Source organism: Salmo salar, chromosome 17, assembly GCF_965601325.2.
Source record: "Salmo salar chromosome 17, fSalSal1, whole genome shotgun sequence".
Classification (NCBI taxonomy): domain Eukaryota; kingdom Metazoa; phylum Chordata; class Actinopteri; order Salmoniformes; family Salmonidae; genus Salmo; species Salmo salar.
Window position 1 is genome coordinate 12,250,602 of NC_138307.1, and position 20,270 is coordinate 12,270,871.

Consider the following 20,270-nt stretch of genomic DNA (forward strand, 5'->3'; position numbering starts at 1 on the left):
CCACCCTAAGTGTATGTAAACTTCCGACTTCAACTGTGTGTGCGTGGGGTTGAGGGTCTCAGAGAATATATACACACACACACACACACACACACACACACACCACCATCAACCCTCTGAGACACTCGACCCCACAACCAGTATTTCTCCTACAACAATCCTAGCCATTATCAGGACAGTCTGTTGGGTCAACAACAGTGTTCCTCTCGGCAGCTGTGTGAGAGTCAGTCTTTTTCTGACCACACGCATGAGGGGAAGCATCCTTGTAAAAAAAAAAAAACGGGACTAAAACAATAAAGCTGTCTGGGTAGTCAGGGAACTTGAATTCATAAAAATTGTGATTGGCCACATTAGTTGCCATGGTGACTGATGAAGTTAGCCTCATGAAGCTGCTATGTGTTTATTTAAAGACTCATCCTCTTGCAGCAGGAGGAAGGCAGGACGCCAGAGGCCTGTTATATAAGAGTTGTGGCTTTTTTTAAATTCATGTGGCTCTATGTACGGAATGGTCGTTTTGACATGCTGGAATGGTCACTGGGACAAATTCACCACTCGTGTGTTAGGCCCATTAAAAAAACAGCACTCTGAGCTTTTTCTGTGAAAATCTCTTGATGTGCAAAGGAATGGTTCTCTTTATACTGTACATACTGTAAATACATGTGCATATTAAGTCGTTTGGACCATGATAGTTTGTTGGTGATGTGGACACCAAGGAACTTGAAACTCTCGACCCGCTCCATTACAGCCCCGTCGATGTTAATGAGGGCCTTATCGGCCCGACTTCATCTCTCTCTCTCTCTCTCTCTCTCTCTCTCTCTCTCTCTCTCTCTCTCTCTCTCTCTCTCTCGCTTTCTCTCTCTTCTCTCCCCTCTCCCCGCTCTCCCTCCCCTCTCTCTTTATCTTTTTCTCTCCCTCTATCTTTCTCTCTCTTTCTCTCTCCCTCTATCTTTATCTCTCTCTCTCTCTCTTAATCTTTCTCTCTCTTTATCTTTCTCTTTCTCTCTCATCATTCTCTCTCTCTTTATCTTTCTCTTTCTCTCTCATCATTCTCTCCCTCTCTCTCTCTCTCTCTCTCCCTCCCCTCTCTCTTTCTCTTTTTCTCTCTCTCTCTTTCTCTCTCCCTCTATCTTTATCTCTCCCTTTCTCTCTCCCTCTATCTTTATCTCTCTCTCTCTTTATCTATCTCTCTCTCTTTATCTTTCTCTTTCTCTCTCATCGTTCTCTCTCTCTCTCGCTCTTTCTCTTTATCTCTTTCTCTTTCTCTCTCTCTCTCTCTCTCTCTGTCTTTATCTTTCTCTCTCTCTCTCTTTATCTTTCTCTCTCTCTTTCTCTCTCTCTCTCATCGTTCTCTCTCTTTCTTTCTCGCTCTTTCTCTCTCTCTCTTTATCTTTTTCTTTCTCTCTCATCGTTCTCTCTCTCTCGCTTTCTCTCTCTCTTCTTTCCCCTCTCTCTCTCCCCTCTCTCTTTATCTTTATCTCTCTCTCTTTCTCTCTCCCTCTATCTTTCTCTCTTTCTCTTTCTCTCTCATCGTCCTCTCTCTCTCCCCTCTCTCTCTCTCTCTCTCTCTCTCTGTCTCTGTCTCTTTCTCTCTCTGTCTCTGTCTTCTATAGAGGACTGATGAGGAGGCGGTCCTGGACAGAGGGGGCACTCGCTCCATGCTCAACACCAACTTTGAGAAGGAGGAGCTGGAAGGTGAGTCAACATTAATTAACAGCTTAAGAGATGCATCTCAATCAGTCTAAACCGGCTTTCTCCCCATGTCTCCACCTCTACCTAACCCTATTCTGCTTTTACATAGTCTGTGACTTCATATCACTTATGGGTGGAAGGAGAAGACACAAGTAGACAAGGACCGGGAGCAGGTTAAGAAAACTGGGATGCACCCTGTGACCTTTCTCAGACACTCACGGTTGCCATGATTATTTGTTCTGCCTGCAGTGGAAGCTGTGTCACTGTATTTACTCTGGTGTAGTATTCCCTGCTGCCCCATAAGGAGAACCTATGGATTTGTGAGAGAGGACACTGTAGTGAAAACAGGGAATACACACACACGAACGCAATAATGTTTAATACGTGTGCCACTTTCATGCCACAGAGAGCAGGATGGGAAAGAACAGACGTTCCATCACACCGGGAAGTTCACAGGCGTGAGGGATGTTGTGCTATTTTTAGAGAAAACCTCCCATCTTGACTCACCGACTGTAAGCTGCAGCCAGGGTCCTCCGGGGTCCTCAGTGTTTCAACCAGGCATCTCCTAGGCTGCCCTATTGTCTTTCATAATAGTCTCTACGACACATTCAAAGGGAGATATACTCTATTGCACTGTGATATACCATGTTAGTTGTTTTGTTGATGTCAGTGTTTTGCCGGCTGACTCAGAGATTCATGTTGTTGTGACTGTAACAGGCCACACGCTAAGGCACATGACGTTTCAGGGAGATATATTGCTAGAATCATCCTGTCCTTGACTTACTGCCTTAGTTTTTGGGCATGGTTGTTTTTGTTAAACGGTAGTAGTGCTGTTAGAGCAGGCCTGGAGCTAGGGACAGAGATATGACAGAGAGATGAGTGGCCAGGGTCTTGTCCATGTCACCATGTGCACCCTAGCTCTCCCAGAGCTGGTTTGAGACCTATAGGGCAGGCCATTTTGGAGTCAGCATAGATTATGCTCACCCTGGCAGAGAGCGAGAGAGAGAGAGTAAGGAACAGGGAAGAGAGTGTGGCATATAACGAGGGAGAGAGAAAGATGGAGGGGGGAGTGAGAACGAGAACGGGTGTGTTATCATTGCAGTGCTTCAGTATTTCATTTCCACAGCTAAATACAGCACTAACCTTTGATGATCTTCATCAGATGACACTCCTAGGACATTATGTTATACAATACATGCATGTTTTGTTCAATCAAGTTCATATTTATATAAAAAAACTGCTTTTTACATTAGCATGTGACGTTCAGAACTAGCATACCCACCGAAAACTTCCGGTGAATTTACTAAATTACTCACGATAAACATTCACAAAAAACATAATAATTATTTTAAGAATTATAGATACAGAACTCCTTTATGCAATCGCGGTGTCCGATTTTAAAATAGCTTTTCGGTGAAAAGCACATTTTGCAATATCCTGAGTAGATAGCCCGGCCATCATGGCTAGCTATTTTGACACCCACCAAGTTTGGCACTCACCAAACTCAGATTTAATATAAGAAAAATTGGATTAACTTTGGTGTTCTTTGTCAGAATGCACTCCCAGGACTTCTACTTCAACACCCAATGTTGTTTTGGTTCCAAATAATCCATAGTTGTATCCAAATAGCTCAGTTTTGTTCTTGCGTTCAAGACACTATCCGAAGGGTGACGCGCCGGCGCGTATCGTGACAAAAAAATTCAAAATATTCCTTTACCGTACTTCGAAGCATGTCAAACGCTGTTTAAAATAAATTTTTATGCAATTTTTCTCGTAAAATAGCGATAATATTCCGACCGGGAGACCTTGTTTTCGTTCAAACACTGAAAATAGAAAATGGAGTCTTCACATGCACGCGCGCCCATGTCATTGTTCTCAGAACGACCACTTTCCAAAAGCCCTACTGTTTTTCGCCCAGGGACTGCAGAGTCATCATTCCCCATTCTGGCGCCTTCTGAGAGCCTATGGGAGCCTTAGAAAATGTTACGTTACAGCAGAGATCCTCTGTTTTTGATAAAGAGGCTATAGAAGGCCAAGAAATGGTCAGAGAGGGCACTTCCTGTATGGAATCTTCTCAGGTTTTGGCCTGCCATATGAGTTCTGTTATACTCACAGACACCATTCAAACAGTTTTAGAAACTTTAGGGTGTTTTCTATCCAAATCAAACAATTATATGCATATTCTAGTTTCTGGGCAGGAGTAATAACCAGATTAAATCAGGTACGTTTTTTATCCGGCCGTAAAAATACTGCCCCCTATCCTAGACAGGTTAACAATGCGCGCATCCAACCCGGAAGCCAGCCGCACCAATGTGTCGGAGGAAACACCGTACACCTAGCAACCTGGTCAGCATGCGCAATGAGACAAGGATATCCCTGCCGGCCAGACCCTCCCTAATCCCTAACCCTTTCTAATTATGCGCCGTCCCATGGGCCTCCCGGTCGCGGCCGGCTGCGACAGAGCCTGGGCTCGAACCCAGAGTCTCTGGTAGCACCAGGGAGGCCACGATTGTCATTTATTTTGTATGAATCTGGCCCAAGTGATTTTTTTTCTTCTCCGGCCCCATCAGGCCCCTGCGTTTTAACGAATGCATCACATTTTAAAAGTACATTTTAGTAAATGCACTTATTGTAGGCCCTGTGGTTGTAGGCCCTATATTTCTGGGGTTATAGTGATTGTAGTTTGATGCCACGTTTTCATCGTGTCCCCAGGCCACCGGACCCTTTACATCGGGGTCCACGTTCCCCTGGGGAGGAAGTCCCACCGACGTCACCGTCACCATGGCGGCCACAACAAAAACAGCAGGAAGAGATCCAAAGAGAGGGAATCTGGGGTGGACGGCGATGGCAGAGAATCACCCTCCCACAGTAAGTCTATGGGGGGAGTGTGCTGCAAAGAAGGTTCCCTGTGAAAATGTGACCAAACCACACTCTTTGAAAAAAGGGTTCCAAAAGGCTTCTTCAGCTGTCCTCATAGGAAAACCCTTTTTGGTTCCATGTAAAACCCTTTTTGGTTCCGTGTAGAACCATTTTGGTTTCCATGCGGAACCCTCTGTGGAAATGGTTCCACATGGAACCCTAACCGGTTCTATTTGGAACCAACAAGGGTTTTACCTGGAACCAACAAGGGTTTTACCTGGAACCAACAAGGGTTAATCCCCCCCTCCCCCCAAAAATCTAAGAGTGTACTGTAAGTCTATGGGGGCAGTGTACTGACAAAATGTTCCCTGTGAAAATGTGTGACTTGTCATTTGTTCTTGTTTCTCCATCATTGACACTAGCCAGGTCCCAGATCTCTCTTGCCAACTATCATTAATGAGCCAAAAGAGAACAGAAGATGCTATCCTGATTCAATAACGCAATGGTTATGCAAATATTGGAATTCTATTTCTTCTCAAGTTACTAAGCAACTGCCATTTGTCTGTCCTGACAAATAGTTGCTAGCTCATGTCAAATTTCTTAAACTAAATCGGTGACCCCGCACAAAATCTGTCTGCATAATGAACGTTGAGATTGCCGCGAGGCCAGACCGTTGGCAAGAGTGCAGAACAGACTGGCACCCAGGCTACATTGATTGGCATCTCTTCACACCACTCCTTTGCACTCCTCTCTCTCTCTCTCTCTCGCTATCTCTTTCTCTCTTTTTTATCCCTTTCGTTCTCTCTCTCTTTTTCTCTCTCACTCTCTTTTTCTCTCTCACTCTCTCTCTCTCTTTCTCTCTCTTTCTCTCTCATTCTTTCTCTCTTTCTCTCTCCACCCTCTTTCTCTCTTTCTCATTTTCCACCCTCTCCCTTTCTTGCCCTCTCTCCACCCCCCCCCCAACTCTCTCCTCCTCCTCCACTACCCCTCTACAGCAGACACTCCTGCCCAGAGGGTGCAGTTCCTGCTGGGGACAGAGGATGGTGATGAGGAGCACATATCTCACGCCCTTTTCACTGAGCTGGATGAGATCTGCCTGAGAGAGGGCGAGGACGCAGAGTGGAAGGAGACCGCCAGGTAACCAATCGCACGACCCGCTCCAGCTCCGCAGCCAATCAGGTGTCCGTTTTCGCCTTATGCGTATCTGTTTGTGTGTGTGTAGGTGGCTGAAGTTTGAGGAGGACGTGGAGGATGGAGGCGAGCGTTGGAGCAAGCCCTACGTAGCCACCCTGTCTCTTCACAGCCTGTTTGAGCTGAGGAGCTGCATCCTCAACGGCACCGTGCTGCTGGACATGAGGGCCAACTCACTGGAGGAGATCGCCGGTACGTAGAGTGGTGCTGGAGTGGAGGGTGGCCAGAAGGTTGCTGGTTCAAATCCGAAGGTCGACGGGGAAAATCTGGCGGGAGTGAGTCTGCAACTGGAGAGTTACTGGAGTTAGAATATCAGGGGCCAACTACTGCCGTTGTGCCCTTGAGCAAGGCACTCAACCGCTAACCAATCGATGTATGTTTTCTCTCAGATATGGTCCTGGACCAGCATGAGGTGTCGGGCGCGGTGGGGGAGGACGTGAGGAGGAGGATCCGTGAGGCGCTCCTGAAGCAGCACCACCACCAGAACCACAAGAAGCTGGCCAACCGCATCCCCATTGTACGCTCCTTCGCCGACATCGGCAAGAAGCATTCCGAGCCCCACTCCATGGACAAGAACGGTGAGCTAACCAACTAACCAACCAATCACACACCAACCAACCAATCACACACCAACCAACCAACCAATCACACACCAACCACAGTATTGTGGCTTTTCTGATTGTTGTGCTGTATTGTCTCTGTGTGACTTGCTGTGTTGTCTGATTAATATCTCAACTACTATCTACATTCTCTCCTTTTGTGAGTGTGTGAATGTGAGTGTGTGTGTGTCTGTGAGTGTGTGTGTGTCTGTGAGTGTGTGTCTGTGAGTGTATCTGTGTCTGTGAGTGTGTGTGTGTCTGTGAGTGTGTGTGTGTCTGTGAGTGTGTGTGCGTCTGTGAGTGTGTCTGTGAGTGTGTGTCTGTGTGTGTGTGTCTGTGAGTGTATCTGTGTCTGTGAGTGTGTCTGTGTCTGTGAGTGTGTCTGTGTCTTTATGTGTGTGTGTGTGTGTGTGTCTTTATGTGTGTGTGTCTATGTATGTGTGTCTGTGCATGTTTGTGCATCTGTGCATGCTTGTTTGCATGTATATATGTGTGTGTATATATATGTCTGCTTATGTCTGTGTGCATGTGTGTGTGTTCGTTTGCACATCCAGTCGACAGCTCCCTCCTCTTTTGCACCTTTAAGACGAAGACACACCCCAAGACTGACACAAACACACGCAGACAGAACCTTCAGACAGGCTTTCTCCTCCCGGCCATGTCCTCTGTGTGTGTGCTGCCCTCCATGTGTGTCCACCTCCACCACCACCCCTTCCCCATCTGTACGACCCACCCCGTCAAAGCACCTCCGATGTCGATCTCCACTCAGATCCAGACAGCCAATCCCTGCCTTGTAGAGCTAAGCAGAGCACAGTTTGCTTCAGCTTCCACCAGGCTGTTGTCCAGGGTTACTGCCCTATCCCAACAATGGACCCAGACCAGGAGATCGAGACAGGACGCCTATAGTCTAGTCTGAGACTGGGCCTTTCTCAAATGGAACTCATTTAGATGTTGCAAATACAAAACCAATCATAATCCACTTCATTACCTCCTGTTATCCATTAATAATCTCCATGTGTTTTCTCTAACCTCTTGGACAGTACCAAACCTTCAAAAGTAAAATAGTACTACTTGCAAATTCAACTTAGAAAGTGCATCATTTTGATCACAAAGACTATCGTCAAGGCCTCATTCCTTCATTAATCTAGGTAGGATTAATCAATTGATGAATTTCATCTAGATTATAGTGTTACACTGAAAGCCTTAATCTGAATACTGTGCAGGATGTTGTCCAGTGAGAGTGACTAACAGGCTGGCTCTCTCCTGTCCTGATGTCTCCCAGGTCAGACTGTCTCTCCCCAGTCCCAGCCAGCCACCACAGAGGGCAAGGAACATGTCAGCCGGGAGAACAGCCATGTGGACTTCAGCAAGTTAAGGCCTCACTCACCTAGCCTGGTCGCACCATATTTCTATGTTCTGTATAGCCAACTCCTATGGTTGTTGTAATACCAAGGTTGGCTTCCAGGCTACCAGGTCACCCAAAAGTTTCCACTAAGCACAATGCTACTTTTCATCGACATACAGTACATTAGCAAGTAGCTACATTACTGTGACTATGCTAACCACCAGTTAGACTAGTGCATTTACTATGCTGTGTGACCCACTCAAAGCGTTTAGCCATTTCTCTGTAGCTCAATGAATAATAAACCCACTGATTCTAGTCACAACCCAGTATCTAGCCAAACATCTGCTTTAGCCTATATATGACAGATTTCTCAGTGGGCCTATCCATGATCCCCTGGCCTTCATTTCAGTCCACCCTATTTAGCATAATTTCCTATCTCCTATTAGCTAAATAGGATTATCATGTCTGTAGATTGACCTCCACTTCATGAAGAAGATTCCGCCCGGTGCAGAGGCATCCAACATCCTGGTGGGGGAGCTAGAGTTCCTGGAGCAGCCCGTGGTGGCCTTTGTCCGTCTGTGTCCCGCCGTGCTGCTCAACGGCCTGGCTGAGGTCCCCATCACCACCAGGTCAGACACACACGCTCTCATTTTATTATAATATTGTTGTTTAATGATGATTGCAGTTAATACTATGAATTGTATTTGTTCGTAACGAAATTGGGATTGGTGTTTTTGCATTGGGTAAGTTCCTGAGTGGATGCACTCTATTTAGGTAAAACCATGGTTAAAACCTTCTTCTGTGTTCTCCCTCAGGTTCCTGTTCATTCTGCTGGGGCCTCTGGGAAAAGGACCACAGTACCATGAGATTGGCCGATCCATCGCAACTCTGATGACAGACGAGGTAAGTAGCCACGTTGCAGTAGTCCTGTGTGTACTTTTCCATGCGTGGTCTTTGGTTATGTTAGCCACGTTTAATAACAGCTCATGACGACACATACAGGTTAACTCCATTCCCTCTCTGCCCCTCCAAGGTGTTCCATGACGTGGCGTATAAAGCCAAGGACAGAAACGACCTGGTGGCCGGCATCGATGAGTTCCTGGACCAGGTGACAGTGTTGCCACCTGGGGAGTGGGACCCCTCCATCAGGATAGAGCCGCCAAAAAACGTGCCCTCTCAGGTGAGCCTCTTCCTGGTGGTGTCTATGACATCACCCCTAGCCAAATACTTATTTTGAGATGCTCTGACCCTGTTTAAAAAAAAAATGTATTTCACCTTTATTTAACCAGGTAGGCTGGTTGAGAACAAGTTCTCATTTACAACTGTGACATGGCCAAGATAAAGCAAAGCAGTGCGACACAAACAACAACACAGAGTTACATATGCAATAACAAACATACAGTCAATAATACAATAGAAAAAGTCTATATACAGTGTGTGCAAATGAGGTAAGATAAGGGAGGTAAGGCAATAAATAGGCCATAGTGGCTAAATAATTACAATATAGCAATTAAACACTGGTGTGATAAATGTGCCATGTACCTGTGCCATCATCTGTTAGTTTGCTTCTAACTGCATCACTGGCTAAACCCAATCTGAATTGTGCTCGGATTTAACGGCTGGTGTACCCCAAGGACATGTTCTAAATCCCTTCTGAATCCATTTGTTTTGTTTTTCTTTAATCAGCTGTTTTTGGTACGTGCCAGACGGCTTGTCCTTAAAAAAGCAGTCCCGTGTTGTTGGAAGGAATGTTTTGCCTGACAGGCTAATTTAGGCCAATTCCTACTAGTGGAGATGCATTGGAAATAAATTATATAGCTATTTTTGGCAAATAAATATTTATTTTCCATCCGACCTCTGAACTCTTTACCACACAGGAAAAGCGCAAGGTCCCTCCTCTACCGAACGGAGATCTAGGAGAAGCAGAGGAACCTGGTGGCCATGGAGGCCCAGAGCTACAGCGCACAGGAAGGTAGGTTTGAGTGTGTGTGTGTGTGGTGGTTGTGAGTTGAAGGGAAGTGGTGTGTGTGTTTGGGCTGAGATTAGGCCGGCAAGCACTGTGAGTGTGATCTACAGCACTGTGAGTGTGATCTACAGCACTGTGGGTGTAATCTACAGAACTGTGAGTGTGATCTACAGCACTGTGAGTGTGATCTACAGCACTGTGAGTGTGATCTACAGCACTGTGAGTGTGATCTACAGCACTGTGAGTGTGATCTACAGCACTGTGGACCAGCTAAGGTCCTCTCTGTCTTTGTCTTTCAGTCCCCTGTTTGTCTCCCCCCCGGCTCTCCCTGTCCCCAGCAGTACATCTAGCCACCCTTTAAAAAAAACACACATCCTTATGGGTCTCTCTCGTTCCTCAAGCTCTGCGTTCACAAAAAGAGCTGTGATTGATTCAGTGTGATACATGGATTTGGAATCATCCATGCATACTTTCCTACATAAGACCAGCATCACTTATTAAAATGTGCCTTGACAACCCTGGCGAAAACACTTTAGCTATTTTGGTAACACTTCATTGTACAATTTGATGTCCACCTATAATGCACTAACTGTGTGCATTAACTAAGGGCCGATTTTGAATCTTTTATTATTAAGCTGTTATTAGTTCATCATGTAATCATGTCCACTTATAATACGAGCACAACGTGTGCTGATCTGAATCTGTTTTATAGGCTATAATTAGTTCAATAGTTAATAGCCTACAGCATTCGCTCATAAGCAATTTGATCGTGTAAATAAAGTTTTGCCTAACCTCTGAAAATGCCTAATAAATACTTAACAGTGCAAAATAATGTATGAAATCATGAAGTATTAGTATCTTATTAGCAGTAGCTTATGAGTACTTACGGACACTCACAATACAGTGTTACAACTTTATTAACAATACTTTATTGTAGGTGTCATGTGTATCTACAGTAGTGTAGTAGAGTGTATCTAGCGTGAGGAGAAAGCTGTAGTAGTATAATACAGTATATTTAGAGGGAGGCAGTAGGCTATGTGTAGTTGTAGTAAGTGCATACTGTATGTCGTGGGTTTTTAAGTGATGTAGTTGTAAGGGATGCTCCCCGCTACAGTAGGTCTCTGAGGAACTCATCCTGACATGTACAGTAGATTGGCCCGCAGCCCAGTTCTGCTGTGAGCCATGATCTCCCGGAGGGCCACAGCGTGGCATCCATCCCCGCTCGGCTGAATTACCACTCAGTCATGCCCACCGTTACCCCGGCAACCGCCTCTGGCTAGGTCGCCACGTGCTTCCTCTAACATCAGAATGTTTCCCCTCTCCATCCCTCCTCCTAGTGTGTGGCCTGTGGGAACGTGTTCAAAAAAAGAGAAACATTTAAAAACACTATGGAGCATACATTTTTCCATTGAAACTGAAAAATGAAAGGGAACACAGATTTGACTCCTTTTTACTTCATATGGTATTTGATGCTGGTTCACTAAGGTGGTGTGTGTGTGTGTGTCATGTCCAGGTTCTTTGGAGGGTTCTTCATGGACATCAAGCGCAAGGCGCCCCACTACCTGTCTGACTACACGGACGCTTTGAGCCTGCAGTGTCTTGCCTCCTTCCTTTTCCTCTACTGTGCCTGCATGTCTCCTGTCATCACCTTCGGAGGACTGCTGGGGGAAGCCACCGAGGGACGCATAGTAAGACACACCACTCATACCACATGACACGCACCGGCTTTGCGGCGTTAACAACATGTTATCCCGAATGGCAGAAGGACAGACTATCTGAAGGCCTACTTCATGTGTTTGTTGGTTTTGGATGTCTGATGGAGTTCTGCACAACAATAAAGCACTTTTATATTCACACGTTAGGTAAGCACGATGGTATCCTGATGAAGCTGAACTAAACGGAGAGCTGTATTTTGGTTGCCGTATCCCCTAGTAGATAACCAACTTCCACAAATAAAGACTGCATAGACTCACAAGTGTGGTTGTAATGAAAGTGCTATGTAACCTGCGGTCCATTAACCCATTACTGTCACTTCCCCTTTTGGCCAGAGTGCAATTGAGTCGCTGTTTGGAGCCTCCATGACGGGGATAGCCTACTCCCTGTTCGCTGGGCAGCCTCTCACCATCCTAGGCAGCACGGGCCCTGTTCTAGTGTTTGAGAAGATTCTCTTCAAATTCTGCAAGTGAGTTTGCCCCCATTTCAGATACGTTGTCACGTTGTCTTAGGTGCTCTCATCACTGTAACGTGTCTGCAGTACATTGTTCCTGGCATGTAGGAAGATATATGGGTTGTTCTAAGGTTGTGAGTGGGTTGGTCTAAGGTTAAATATATGGGTTGTTCTAAGGTTGTGTGTGTGTGTGTGTGTGTGTCCGTGTGTCCGTGTGTGTGTGTCGCTCATGTGAAAATCGGTGACAACCTCGGCCCAAGAAGAAATGTCCTTTTGGGCTAATAGTTAAGACGTTGGTCTTCCGAGTGGGAGATGGGGGTTCGCGTCCCACCAGTTACACGTGTGTGTGTTTGTCAACAGGTACTATGACTATGGCTATATATATGAACAGATCTGGAACCAGCCTAATTGGAAATATATTGGCAGCCAGTGTTAGGTACAATGTCTGTAGCACTGTACCACTGACATTTCATATGGACGGCTCCACTATAAATATATTTCATGTCAGTGACTCCATTTCCTCTCTGTAAAGATTTGGACAGAGTCAAAGTGCGTGCATGAGTGACTGGCTCATGCTGAATCATGTCTCTGTGAACCCAGTCATTCATGCACGCTCGCACTTTGGATTGCAGTCACATATTTTGTGTGTGTGTGTGTGTGTCCATGTATGTAGGCATGACCGGGCATGACTTGCCTAGTTAAATAAAGGTTAAATAAAAAATGAATAAATGTCCTTTTGTTCGCGTCCCACCAAGTTACACGTGTGTGTTTGTCCACAGAGACTATGACCTGTCCTACCTCTCCCTGAGGGCCTGTATCGGCCTGTGGACGGCGTTCCTCTGCCTGGTCCTGGTGGCCACAGACGCTAGCTCCCTGGTCTGTTACATCACCCGCTTCACAGAGGAGGCCTTCGCCTCGCTCATCTGCATCATCTTCATCTACGAGGCCCTGGAGAAACTCATCCACCTGGGGAAACACTACCCCATCAACATGAACAACAACCTGCAGAAACTCACCCAGTACTCGTAAGTCATGGAAATAGTATTAGTTAGTGGACCTAATACTCGTAAGTGGATAAAATAGTCATAGGTGGAACTAGTATTCCTCTAACTACCAGTACTTGTAAGTGCAACTAGTAAACTTAACTGTAGTACTCATAGGGGGAAGTAGTACTCCTTTAACTGCCAATAAATGAAACTAGTACTCTTAACCTGTAGTATAATATTAGAAAAAAGGTGCTATCTAGAACCTAAAAGGGTTCTTCGGGTGTCCTCACGGGAGAACACTTTGAAGAACCCTTTTTGGTTCCAGGTTGAACCCTGTTGTTTCCAGGTCGAACTCTTTTGGGTACCATGTAGAACCCTTTCCACAGAGGGATTCTACATGGAACCCAAAAGGGTCCTACCAAAAAGGGTTCTCCTATGGGGACAGCCAAAGAACCCTTTTGGAACCCTTTTTCTAAGAGTGTACTCATTAATGGAACCAGTTCCCCACTAACTACCGCTAATCTTAAGTGGAACTAGTAGTGGTAGGAGTAAATTGTACTACTTTGTTTAAGTAGCATTCGTAAGTGTAAATAGTGCTCCACCTACAATACTGCAGGTGGAAAACAGTCCCGTTTTTTGGGGGCCAAAACACAGACAGTAAACCAGAGTCCTGTACACAGTTTTAGTGTTAGCTAGCTACATCATCCAAGCACAGATGGGCAATATGGGCAGTTTATCCAGTTTTTCGGTAATGCTACAAGATTATTGCAGTAGGCTGAATAATCCCATGTGTAAACCCAGGGACATACATTAATACATGATGTAATTGTTCCAAGTCGATGTAATGTACGGTCAAGTTAATGTTTTCCGTACATTGGTGAAGTCATAGAGATGAATTCTTATGGGTCATTCCATGTCATTTCAGCAAGCCATGTCACCCACCATCTCAGAATGTTCTGAAATTGTTTCTGTAATTAGAAACAGATAATATTAACATTCCTGAACCATTATTTTGTCAAAATATAATTTGATCTCTGAGAAATTAAGCTAATTGATTGCACCCAAATTGGCTGTTAGAATTTATAGGATTCATATAATCTTAAATAAATATAGTACCTAACATCCGATTTGGACCATAATTCTTCCTAACAATGAGTAAGACATGAGGAATGCAATAAGCCATCCACGGAACCCCCACATCCCACACTAAACTCACTCCAACAACCAGTATACACTATCAGTTCTCCATGTCTGGCACGTAGTATGGAGCTGTATTGCGTCTTCATCCTTTGTAATGTATTCCCTGTGAATCTGGTGATGTCTTTTCCCCACTGTTCAGAGAAATTAGTCATTGAAGTCACTTGCATTCTATACCATAAATTAGTGTGAACGTACCACGTTTTGCCCACTAGATGGCGCTGTTCCTGCTACTGCCACCACACCTTTTTATCCATTTTGCTGTTCTCTTGTGTTTATTAAATGGATCACAACATTTTCTTTGCTACTTTAGGTAGTGTGTGTGTGTGTGTGTGTGTGTGTGTGTATGTGTGTGTGTGTGTGTGTGTGTGTGTGTGTGTGTGTGTGTGTGTGTGTGTGTGTGTGTGTGTGTGTGTGTGTGTGTGTGTGTGTGTGTGTGTGTGTGTGTGTGTGTGTTTACTCGTGCATGTGTGTGTACTCGTGCATGTGTGTGTCTGCGGCCTTGTGTGTGACTGTTTATATGTGTGTGTTTATTTGTGTGTGTGTGTGTGTGTGTGTGTGTGTGTGTGTGTGTGTGTGTGTGTGTGTGTGTGTGTGTGTGTGTGTGTGTGTGTGTGTGTGTGTGTGTGTGTGTGTGTGTGTGTGTGTGTGTGTGTGTGTGTGTGTTCCCATGCATATGTGTGTTGTGCTCTGGCAGGTGTGCGTGTGTGGAGCCAAAGGATCCCAGCAACTCCACTCTGAGGTACTGGGAGGACAGGAACATCACTGCATCAGAGGTCAACTGGACCAGCATGGAGGTCAAGGTAAAGAGGGGTTTGAAGCCTAAAAGCTCTTGGGTTCAGGGGGATGAAGCCATGCTTTGTAAGGTCACTGACTACCTCGTTCTGTAGCAGAGCACCAGCTGCACTGTGCAATCATCACATGAACTTCTAGAGGTCAGTAGTATTACAGTGGAGTGCAGGGTCAGGCACCATGTGGGACTATTGACCAATAACCACCCCCTGAAGTAATATTGATACATGATTGTTGTCTCTACTTTCTTGCCCTTTGTGCTGTTATCTGTGCCCAATAATGTTTGTGCCGTGTTTTGTGCTGCTACCATGTTGTGCTGCTGTGATGTTGTGTTGCTACCATGTTGTTGTCCAGTTGTGTTGCTACCATGCTGTGTTGTCATGTGTTGCTGCCTTGCTATGTTGTTGTCTTAGGTCTCTCTTTATGTAGTGTTGTGTTGTCTCTCTTTATGTAGTGTTGTGTTGTCTCTCTTTATGTAGTGTTGTGTTGTCTCTCTTTATGTAGTGTTGTGTTGTCTCTCTTTATGTAGTGTTGTGTTGTCTCTCTCTATGTAGTGTTGTGTTGTCTCTCTCTATGTAGTGTTGTGTTGTCTCTCTCTATGTAGTGTTGTGTTGTCTCTCTCTATGTAGTGTTGTGTTGTCTCTCTCTATGTAGTGTTGTGTTGTCTCTATGTAGTGTTGTGTTGTCTCTATGTAGTGTTGTGTTGTCTCTATGTAGTGTTGTGTTGTCTCTCTTTATGTAGTGTTGTGTTGTCTCTCTCTATGTAGTGTTGTGTTGTCTCTCTTTATGTAGTGTTGTGTTGTCTCTATGTAGTATTGTGTTGTCTCTATGTAGTGTTGTGCTGTCTCTATGTAGTGTTGCGGTGTCTCTCTTGTCGTGTTGTAGTATTTTTATTTTATTTGTAATCCCAGCCCCCGTCCCCGCAGGAGGCCTTTTGCCTTTTGGTAGGCCGTCATTATAAATAAGAATTTGTTCTTAACTGACTTGCATAGTTAAATGTGTAAAATGTAGCTAACACTCCTTACTCAATTACTTCTAAAACATCACTCATCAGCAAATTGCCACACATATTATATTGTATAAATAAAGTGTATTTTTGATGGTGAAATAGCTATCCCCTGGAGGGGGGTGTGAGGCTATAGGGATAGTACAATGTGTTTCCCCAGAGGGAGCAGAACAGCATGACAGGATTAAAGACATGTAGGCAGGATTTCAACAGGATTTAACCATGTACAGTCACCGTAGAGAAACAGTCACCGTAGAGCATTCTTTATGCACATCTGCACACACACACGCACGCACACACACACACACTATGTGATTGCAATCCATAGTGCATGCGTGCGTGCATGAATGACTGGGTTCACACAGACATGGTTCAGCATTGGCCAGTCATTCTTGCACTTTGATTCTGTCGGAATCAGTGCACAGAGGACATGAAATATATTTATAGTGGAGCCATTCCTATGACATGTCAGTGGTGGAGTACTACAGAATATAACCACTGTGCAGCATGTACAAACATTTAACCTAATATTGAGTGTGCCAATGCATTTGCAGTTAGCCTGGTTCCAGATCTGTTAAGTGTGTAAAGCCTATGGTTGTGGCAACCGTATGGTAAGAGTTGGCTATCTGCAAACAGATCTGGGACCAGAGGCTAACTTCGACTGGGTCTTATTATCTTTCCTATCTAGGTAACTCATACCTTACAGTGGCCGTGTCCAAATACCCATACTTGCGTTCTAAATAGTAGACTTTTTGGGTATGCGAAAATATAAAGTTTAATTGTATGTGACATTTAAAAAAATGTGTATGCTTTAAATGGCAGGATGTCAGACTCAGTTCGGCTTTTCATCAAGTAGAATTTGCTGCACACTATTGAGGAAGAGAATCGTCTTTTCACACCCACGTGTGTTTGACAACAGCTGATAATCAGAATAGGGGATGCGCTCTACAAACATAAACAAATAGTGGGGAACAAGCGCGATTGTGCATTAGATGATGACTTCTCAGTATGGATGAGTAGTATGTTGATATTTGTATGTAGTACTGTTAGTACACAGTATGTAGTTGTAGTAGGCAGGACGGCCAGTCTATCCTGTTAACTTCATAGGAAATATATGGGGTATGGAGTTCCACTCACATATCTCTCTGTCTCTGCTGTAGGAGTGCTTTGTGTTCCGGGGGGAGTTTGAGGGCAGCGCCTGTGGCCCCCACGGACCCTACATTCCTGACGTCCTCTTCTGGTCCGTGGTCCTCTTCTTCTCTACTGTCTTCATGTCCGCTTTCCTCAAGGAGTTCAAGACCAGCCGCTACTTCCCCACCAAGGCACGTCCAACTACACCTCCTGCTTCCTGAGTTCAAGGAATGTGGACCGGTAGCCACATTTGCAGGGATTTCAATGATATTTTATTGATTGATGCTTGTCCCTTAATCTGTCAGACTTTGGTGGATGTATCAGTGTTCAACCGCCTACTGGTGCGTCATAATATGAAAATCTACCCATTCTATTTCAATGATGTGTCAATGAGTGCTGTGTGCCGCACGAGGAAGAGTAGATTTTCCAGTATATTGATGCCTCCTTGTGGCATCTAAGAGATCCTACACTTACTTGCACTTTATTATCATAATGATTAGGATTATTTGCCTTTATTTAACCAGGTAAGTCATTGAGAACACATTGTCTTTTACAACAACGACCTGAACAAGATAGATGTGAACAACCGTGCAGACAAGTGAAGACGTTACGGACAAAGCAGACAATTCACTTGGATTCAAATGACACTGAGCAATAGGAGATTGGCCATAAGCTCAGTTCCTAGTTTCACTGTGAGTATCTCTTGCTCTTCAGGTGAGAGCCCAGATCAGTGACTTTGCTGTCTTCATCACCATCCTCACCATGGTCCTAGTGGACTACGCCCTGGGAATCCCCTCACCCAAACTGCAGGTCCCCAACAAGTTCAAGGTGAGTACACACACACACACACACACACACACACACACACACACACACACACACACACACACACACACACACACACACACACACACACACACACACACACACACACACACACACACACACACACACACAAATTATGATCATGTTCACTCCCTCCCACAGCCAACCAGAGACGACCGTGGTTGGATAGTGAACCCAATAGGACGCAACCCGTGGTGGACCACTATAATCGCGGTCCTCCCTGCGCTGCTCTGCACCATCCTTATCTTCATGGACCAACAGATCACTGCTGTTATCATCAACAGGAAGGAGCACAAACTGAAGGTAATGGCTGCCAATTCAAGTCATTCTACTGTCAGCTTTCACTGCTATACGATGGTAAAAAATTATCACAGCTAAAATGTGAAATTGAAAATGTAACAGGTCATTATAACAATATAATGAACAGTCAAAGCCCTAAGCCCTTTTCCTAGCCACCGTGCTTCTACACCTGCATTGCTTGCTGTTTGGGGTTTTAGGCTGGGTTTCTGTACAGCACTTTGAGATATCAGCTGATGTAAGAAGGGCTATATAAATACATTTGATTTGATTTGATTTAAAGGCTTATTCTATTTTGGGGTTTTGACCAAACATTTTTGGGGGACTATTTAATTTCTGTCCCATTTGGCTATGGCTGCCATTTCAACTAAAGCCTTGCATACTGTTCCTCATTTCTCCATAACTAAAGATCTGAACAGTATATCTCCTTATTGTTCATGTATTATAGACTATGTATACTGCCTGTATATCTGCAATATGGATTCTATAACCCCACATCTCTGGTTCCCATCAACAGAAGGGCTGTGGCTACCACCTGGACCTGTTTGTGGTGGGGGTGATGCTGGGGGTGTGTTCTGTGATGGGCCTGCCCTGGTTCGTGGCAGCCACCGTGCTCTCCATCTCCCACGTCAACAGTCTGAAGCTGGAGTCCGAGTGCTCGGCCCCCGGGGAACAGCCCAAGTTCCTGGGGATCAGAGAGCAGCGCTTCACCGGCCTCATGATCTTCCTACTCATGGGCTGCTCCGTCTTCATGACCTCTGTCCTCAAGGTGAGGGAGGTGCGAGGTCAAAGGGCAGACCTCAGATATACATGATCAGTTACAACACACACACACACTTTAGCACAGTCATGCGCACGTGCATGAGCATACATACAGTAACTGTTGAAGACTAAATGGAGCGCTGTCTGTCTGTTTCCAGTTTATCCCCATGCCTGTACTGTATGGAGTGTTCTTGTACATGGGAGCGTCCTCGCTGAGAGGTATCCAGTTCTTTGACCGTCTCAAGCTGTTTGGCATGCCGGCCAAGCACCAGCCAGACTTCATCTACCTGAGACACGTCCCCCTGAGGAAGGTCCACCTCTTCACCATCATCCAGCTCAGCTGCCTGGTCTTGCTGTGGGTCATCAAGACCTCAAATTATGCCATCGTCTTCCCCATGATGGTAACGTGTGTGTGTGTGTGTGTGTGTGTGTGTGTGTGTGTGGACGGTGGGGTTGTGTTTGGGTGGGTAGGGTGGGCGTGTTGGTGTGTGTGCGTGCGTGCACGAGAGAGAGATTGAGAAAGAGATGTTATGTCTGAGTATGTTGGCATTTATTTAGCTTTGATATTTAATTCGGTATTCACCTTAATCTTTACGTACAGCAGGTACAGCATGTGTCGATGTCATTCGCCACACTTCGTTGACAGGAGGAGAATGTAAGGAGAGTTGCTTCTCTCCTCTAGGTGTTGGCTCTGGTGTTTATCCGTAAGCTTCTGGACTTCATGTTCACCAAGAAGGAGCTGAGCTGGCTGGACGACCTGATGCCCGAGTGGAAGAAGAAGAAACTAGAGGAAGGAGAAGAAGAGGTATACAGTACTTGGTGCTCTTAAACATATTGAAGTCATACAGATATGTCAGCACATTATGAGTCTATCAATCGTCTGGGCTTGTGGTGCATTGGTGTGTGATTTAACAGTCACTTTCTTCATTTCTCTCTCTCCAGGAGGAGCCCAGTATTATAGTGGAGGAGGAGGAAGGGATAGTTACTTTGCCACTGGAAGGAAATTACAAGTAAGTCCAACTAACGAAACATCCAGAGACTGTGGGCACTAAAAAGTTAGTTAAAAAAAAACCCGGTACAGGTTTTGGTGACTAACTATATAGAGGGCCATGTTGCGCATGTGTTGTGTCAATACCGCGGCACAAGCACACTTTTTTAGTGGCAGCCATAGAAAACACGATTTCAGCGAATTCAAGATCAGGGCCTAATCATCAACACATTTCAGAGGATGTCTTGACCATGAGAACATGCAGTGACTGACCGAGCATCCTTGGTTTTGTGTTTTGTAGGAGCGATCCCGCCACGGTGAACATTTCCGATGAGATGTCCAAAGGCTCCTTCGGGAACGTGTGGAATAGTATTAGTCCCAGTGACAACTCCAAGAAGGATCCAAACTCCAAAAGGTTTGGAATGTCCACCAATCAATCAATTAATACA

At 45.2% G+C, this 20,270-nt stretch overlaps 1 protein-coding gene across 1 annotated transcript in view; it reads left to right on the top strand.

Annotated features, from left to right (window-relative positions):
- LOC106575295 (sodium-driven chloride bicarbonate exchanger) overlaps positions 1-20,270 on the top strand; it is a 37,685-nt gene that overhangs the window by 14,416 nt on the left and 2,999 nt on the right. Inside the window, exons 3-24 of the mRNA XM_082963453.1 lie at positions 1,611-1,692; positions 4,402-4,557; positions 5,544-5,685; positions 5,771-5,931; positions 6,129-6,317; positions 7,621-7,733; positions 8,155-8,312; positions 8,499-8,586; positions 8,717-8,863; positions 9,561-9,655; positions 11,163-11,337; positions 11,698-11,831; positions 12,596-12,841; positions 14,697-14,802; positions 16,958-17,119; positions 17,643-17,756; positions 17,916-18,077; positions 18,589-18,840; positions 18,992-19,234; positions 19,516-19,638; positions 19,776-19,843; positions 20,123-20,236. Of these exons, the coding sequence (XP_082819579.1) occupies positions 1,611-1,692; positions 4,402-4,557; positions 5,544-5,685; positions 5,771-5,931; positions 6,129-6,317; positions 7,621-7,733; positions 8,155-8,312; positions 8,499-8,586; positions 8,717-8,863; positions 9,561-9,655; positions 11,163-11,337; positions 11,698-11,831; positions 12,596-12,841; positions 14,697-14,802; positions 16,958-17,119; positions 17,643-17,756; positions 17,916-18,077; positions 18,589-18,840; positions 18,992-19,234; positions 19,516-19,638; positions 19,776-19,843; positions 20,123-20,236 (3,230 nt within the window). The remainder of the gene's footprint in view (positions 1-1,610; positions 1,693-4,401; positions 4,558-5,543; positions 5,686-5,770; positions 5,932-6,128; positions 6,318-7,620; positions 7,734-8,154; positions 8,313-8,498; positions 8,587-8,716; positions 8,864-9,560; positions 9,656-11,162; positions 11,338-11,697; positions 11,832-12,595; positions 12,842-14,696; positions 14,803-16,957; positions 17,120-17,642; positions 17,757-17,915; positions 18,078-18,588; positions 18,841-18,991; positions 19,235-19,515; positions 19,639-19,775; positions 19,844-20,122; positions 20,237-20,270) is intronic.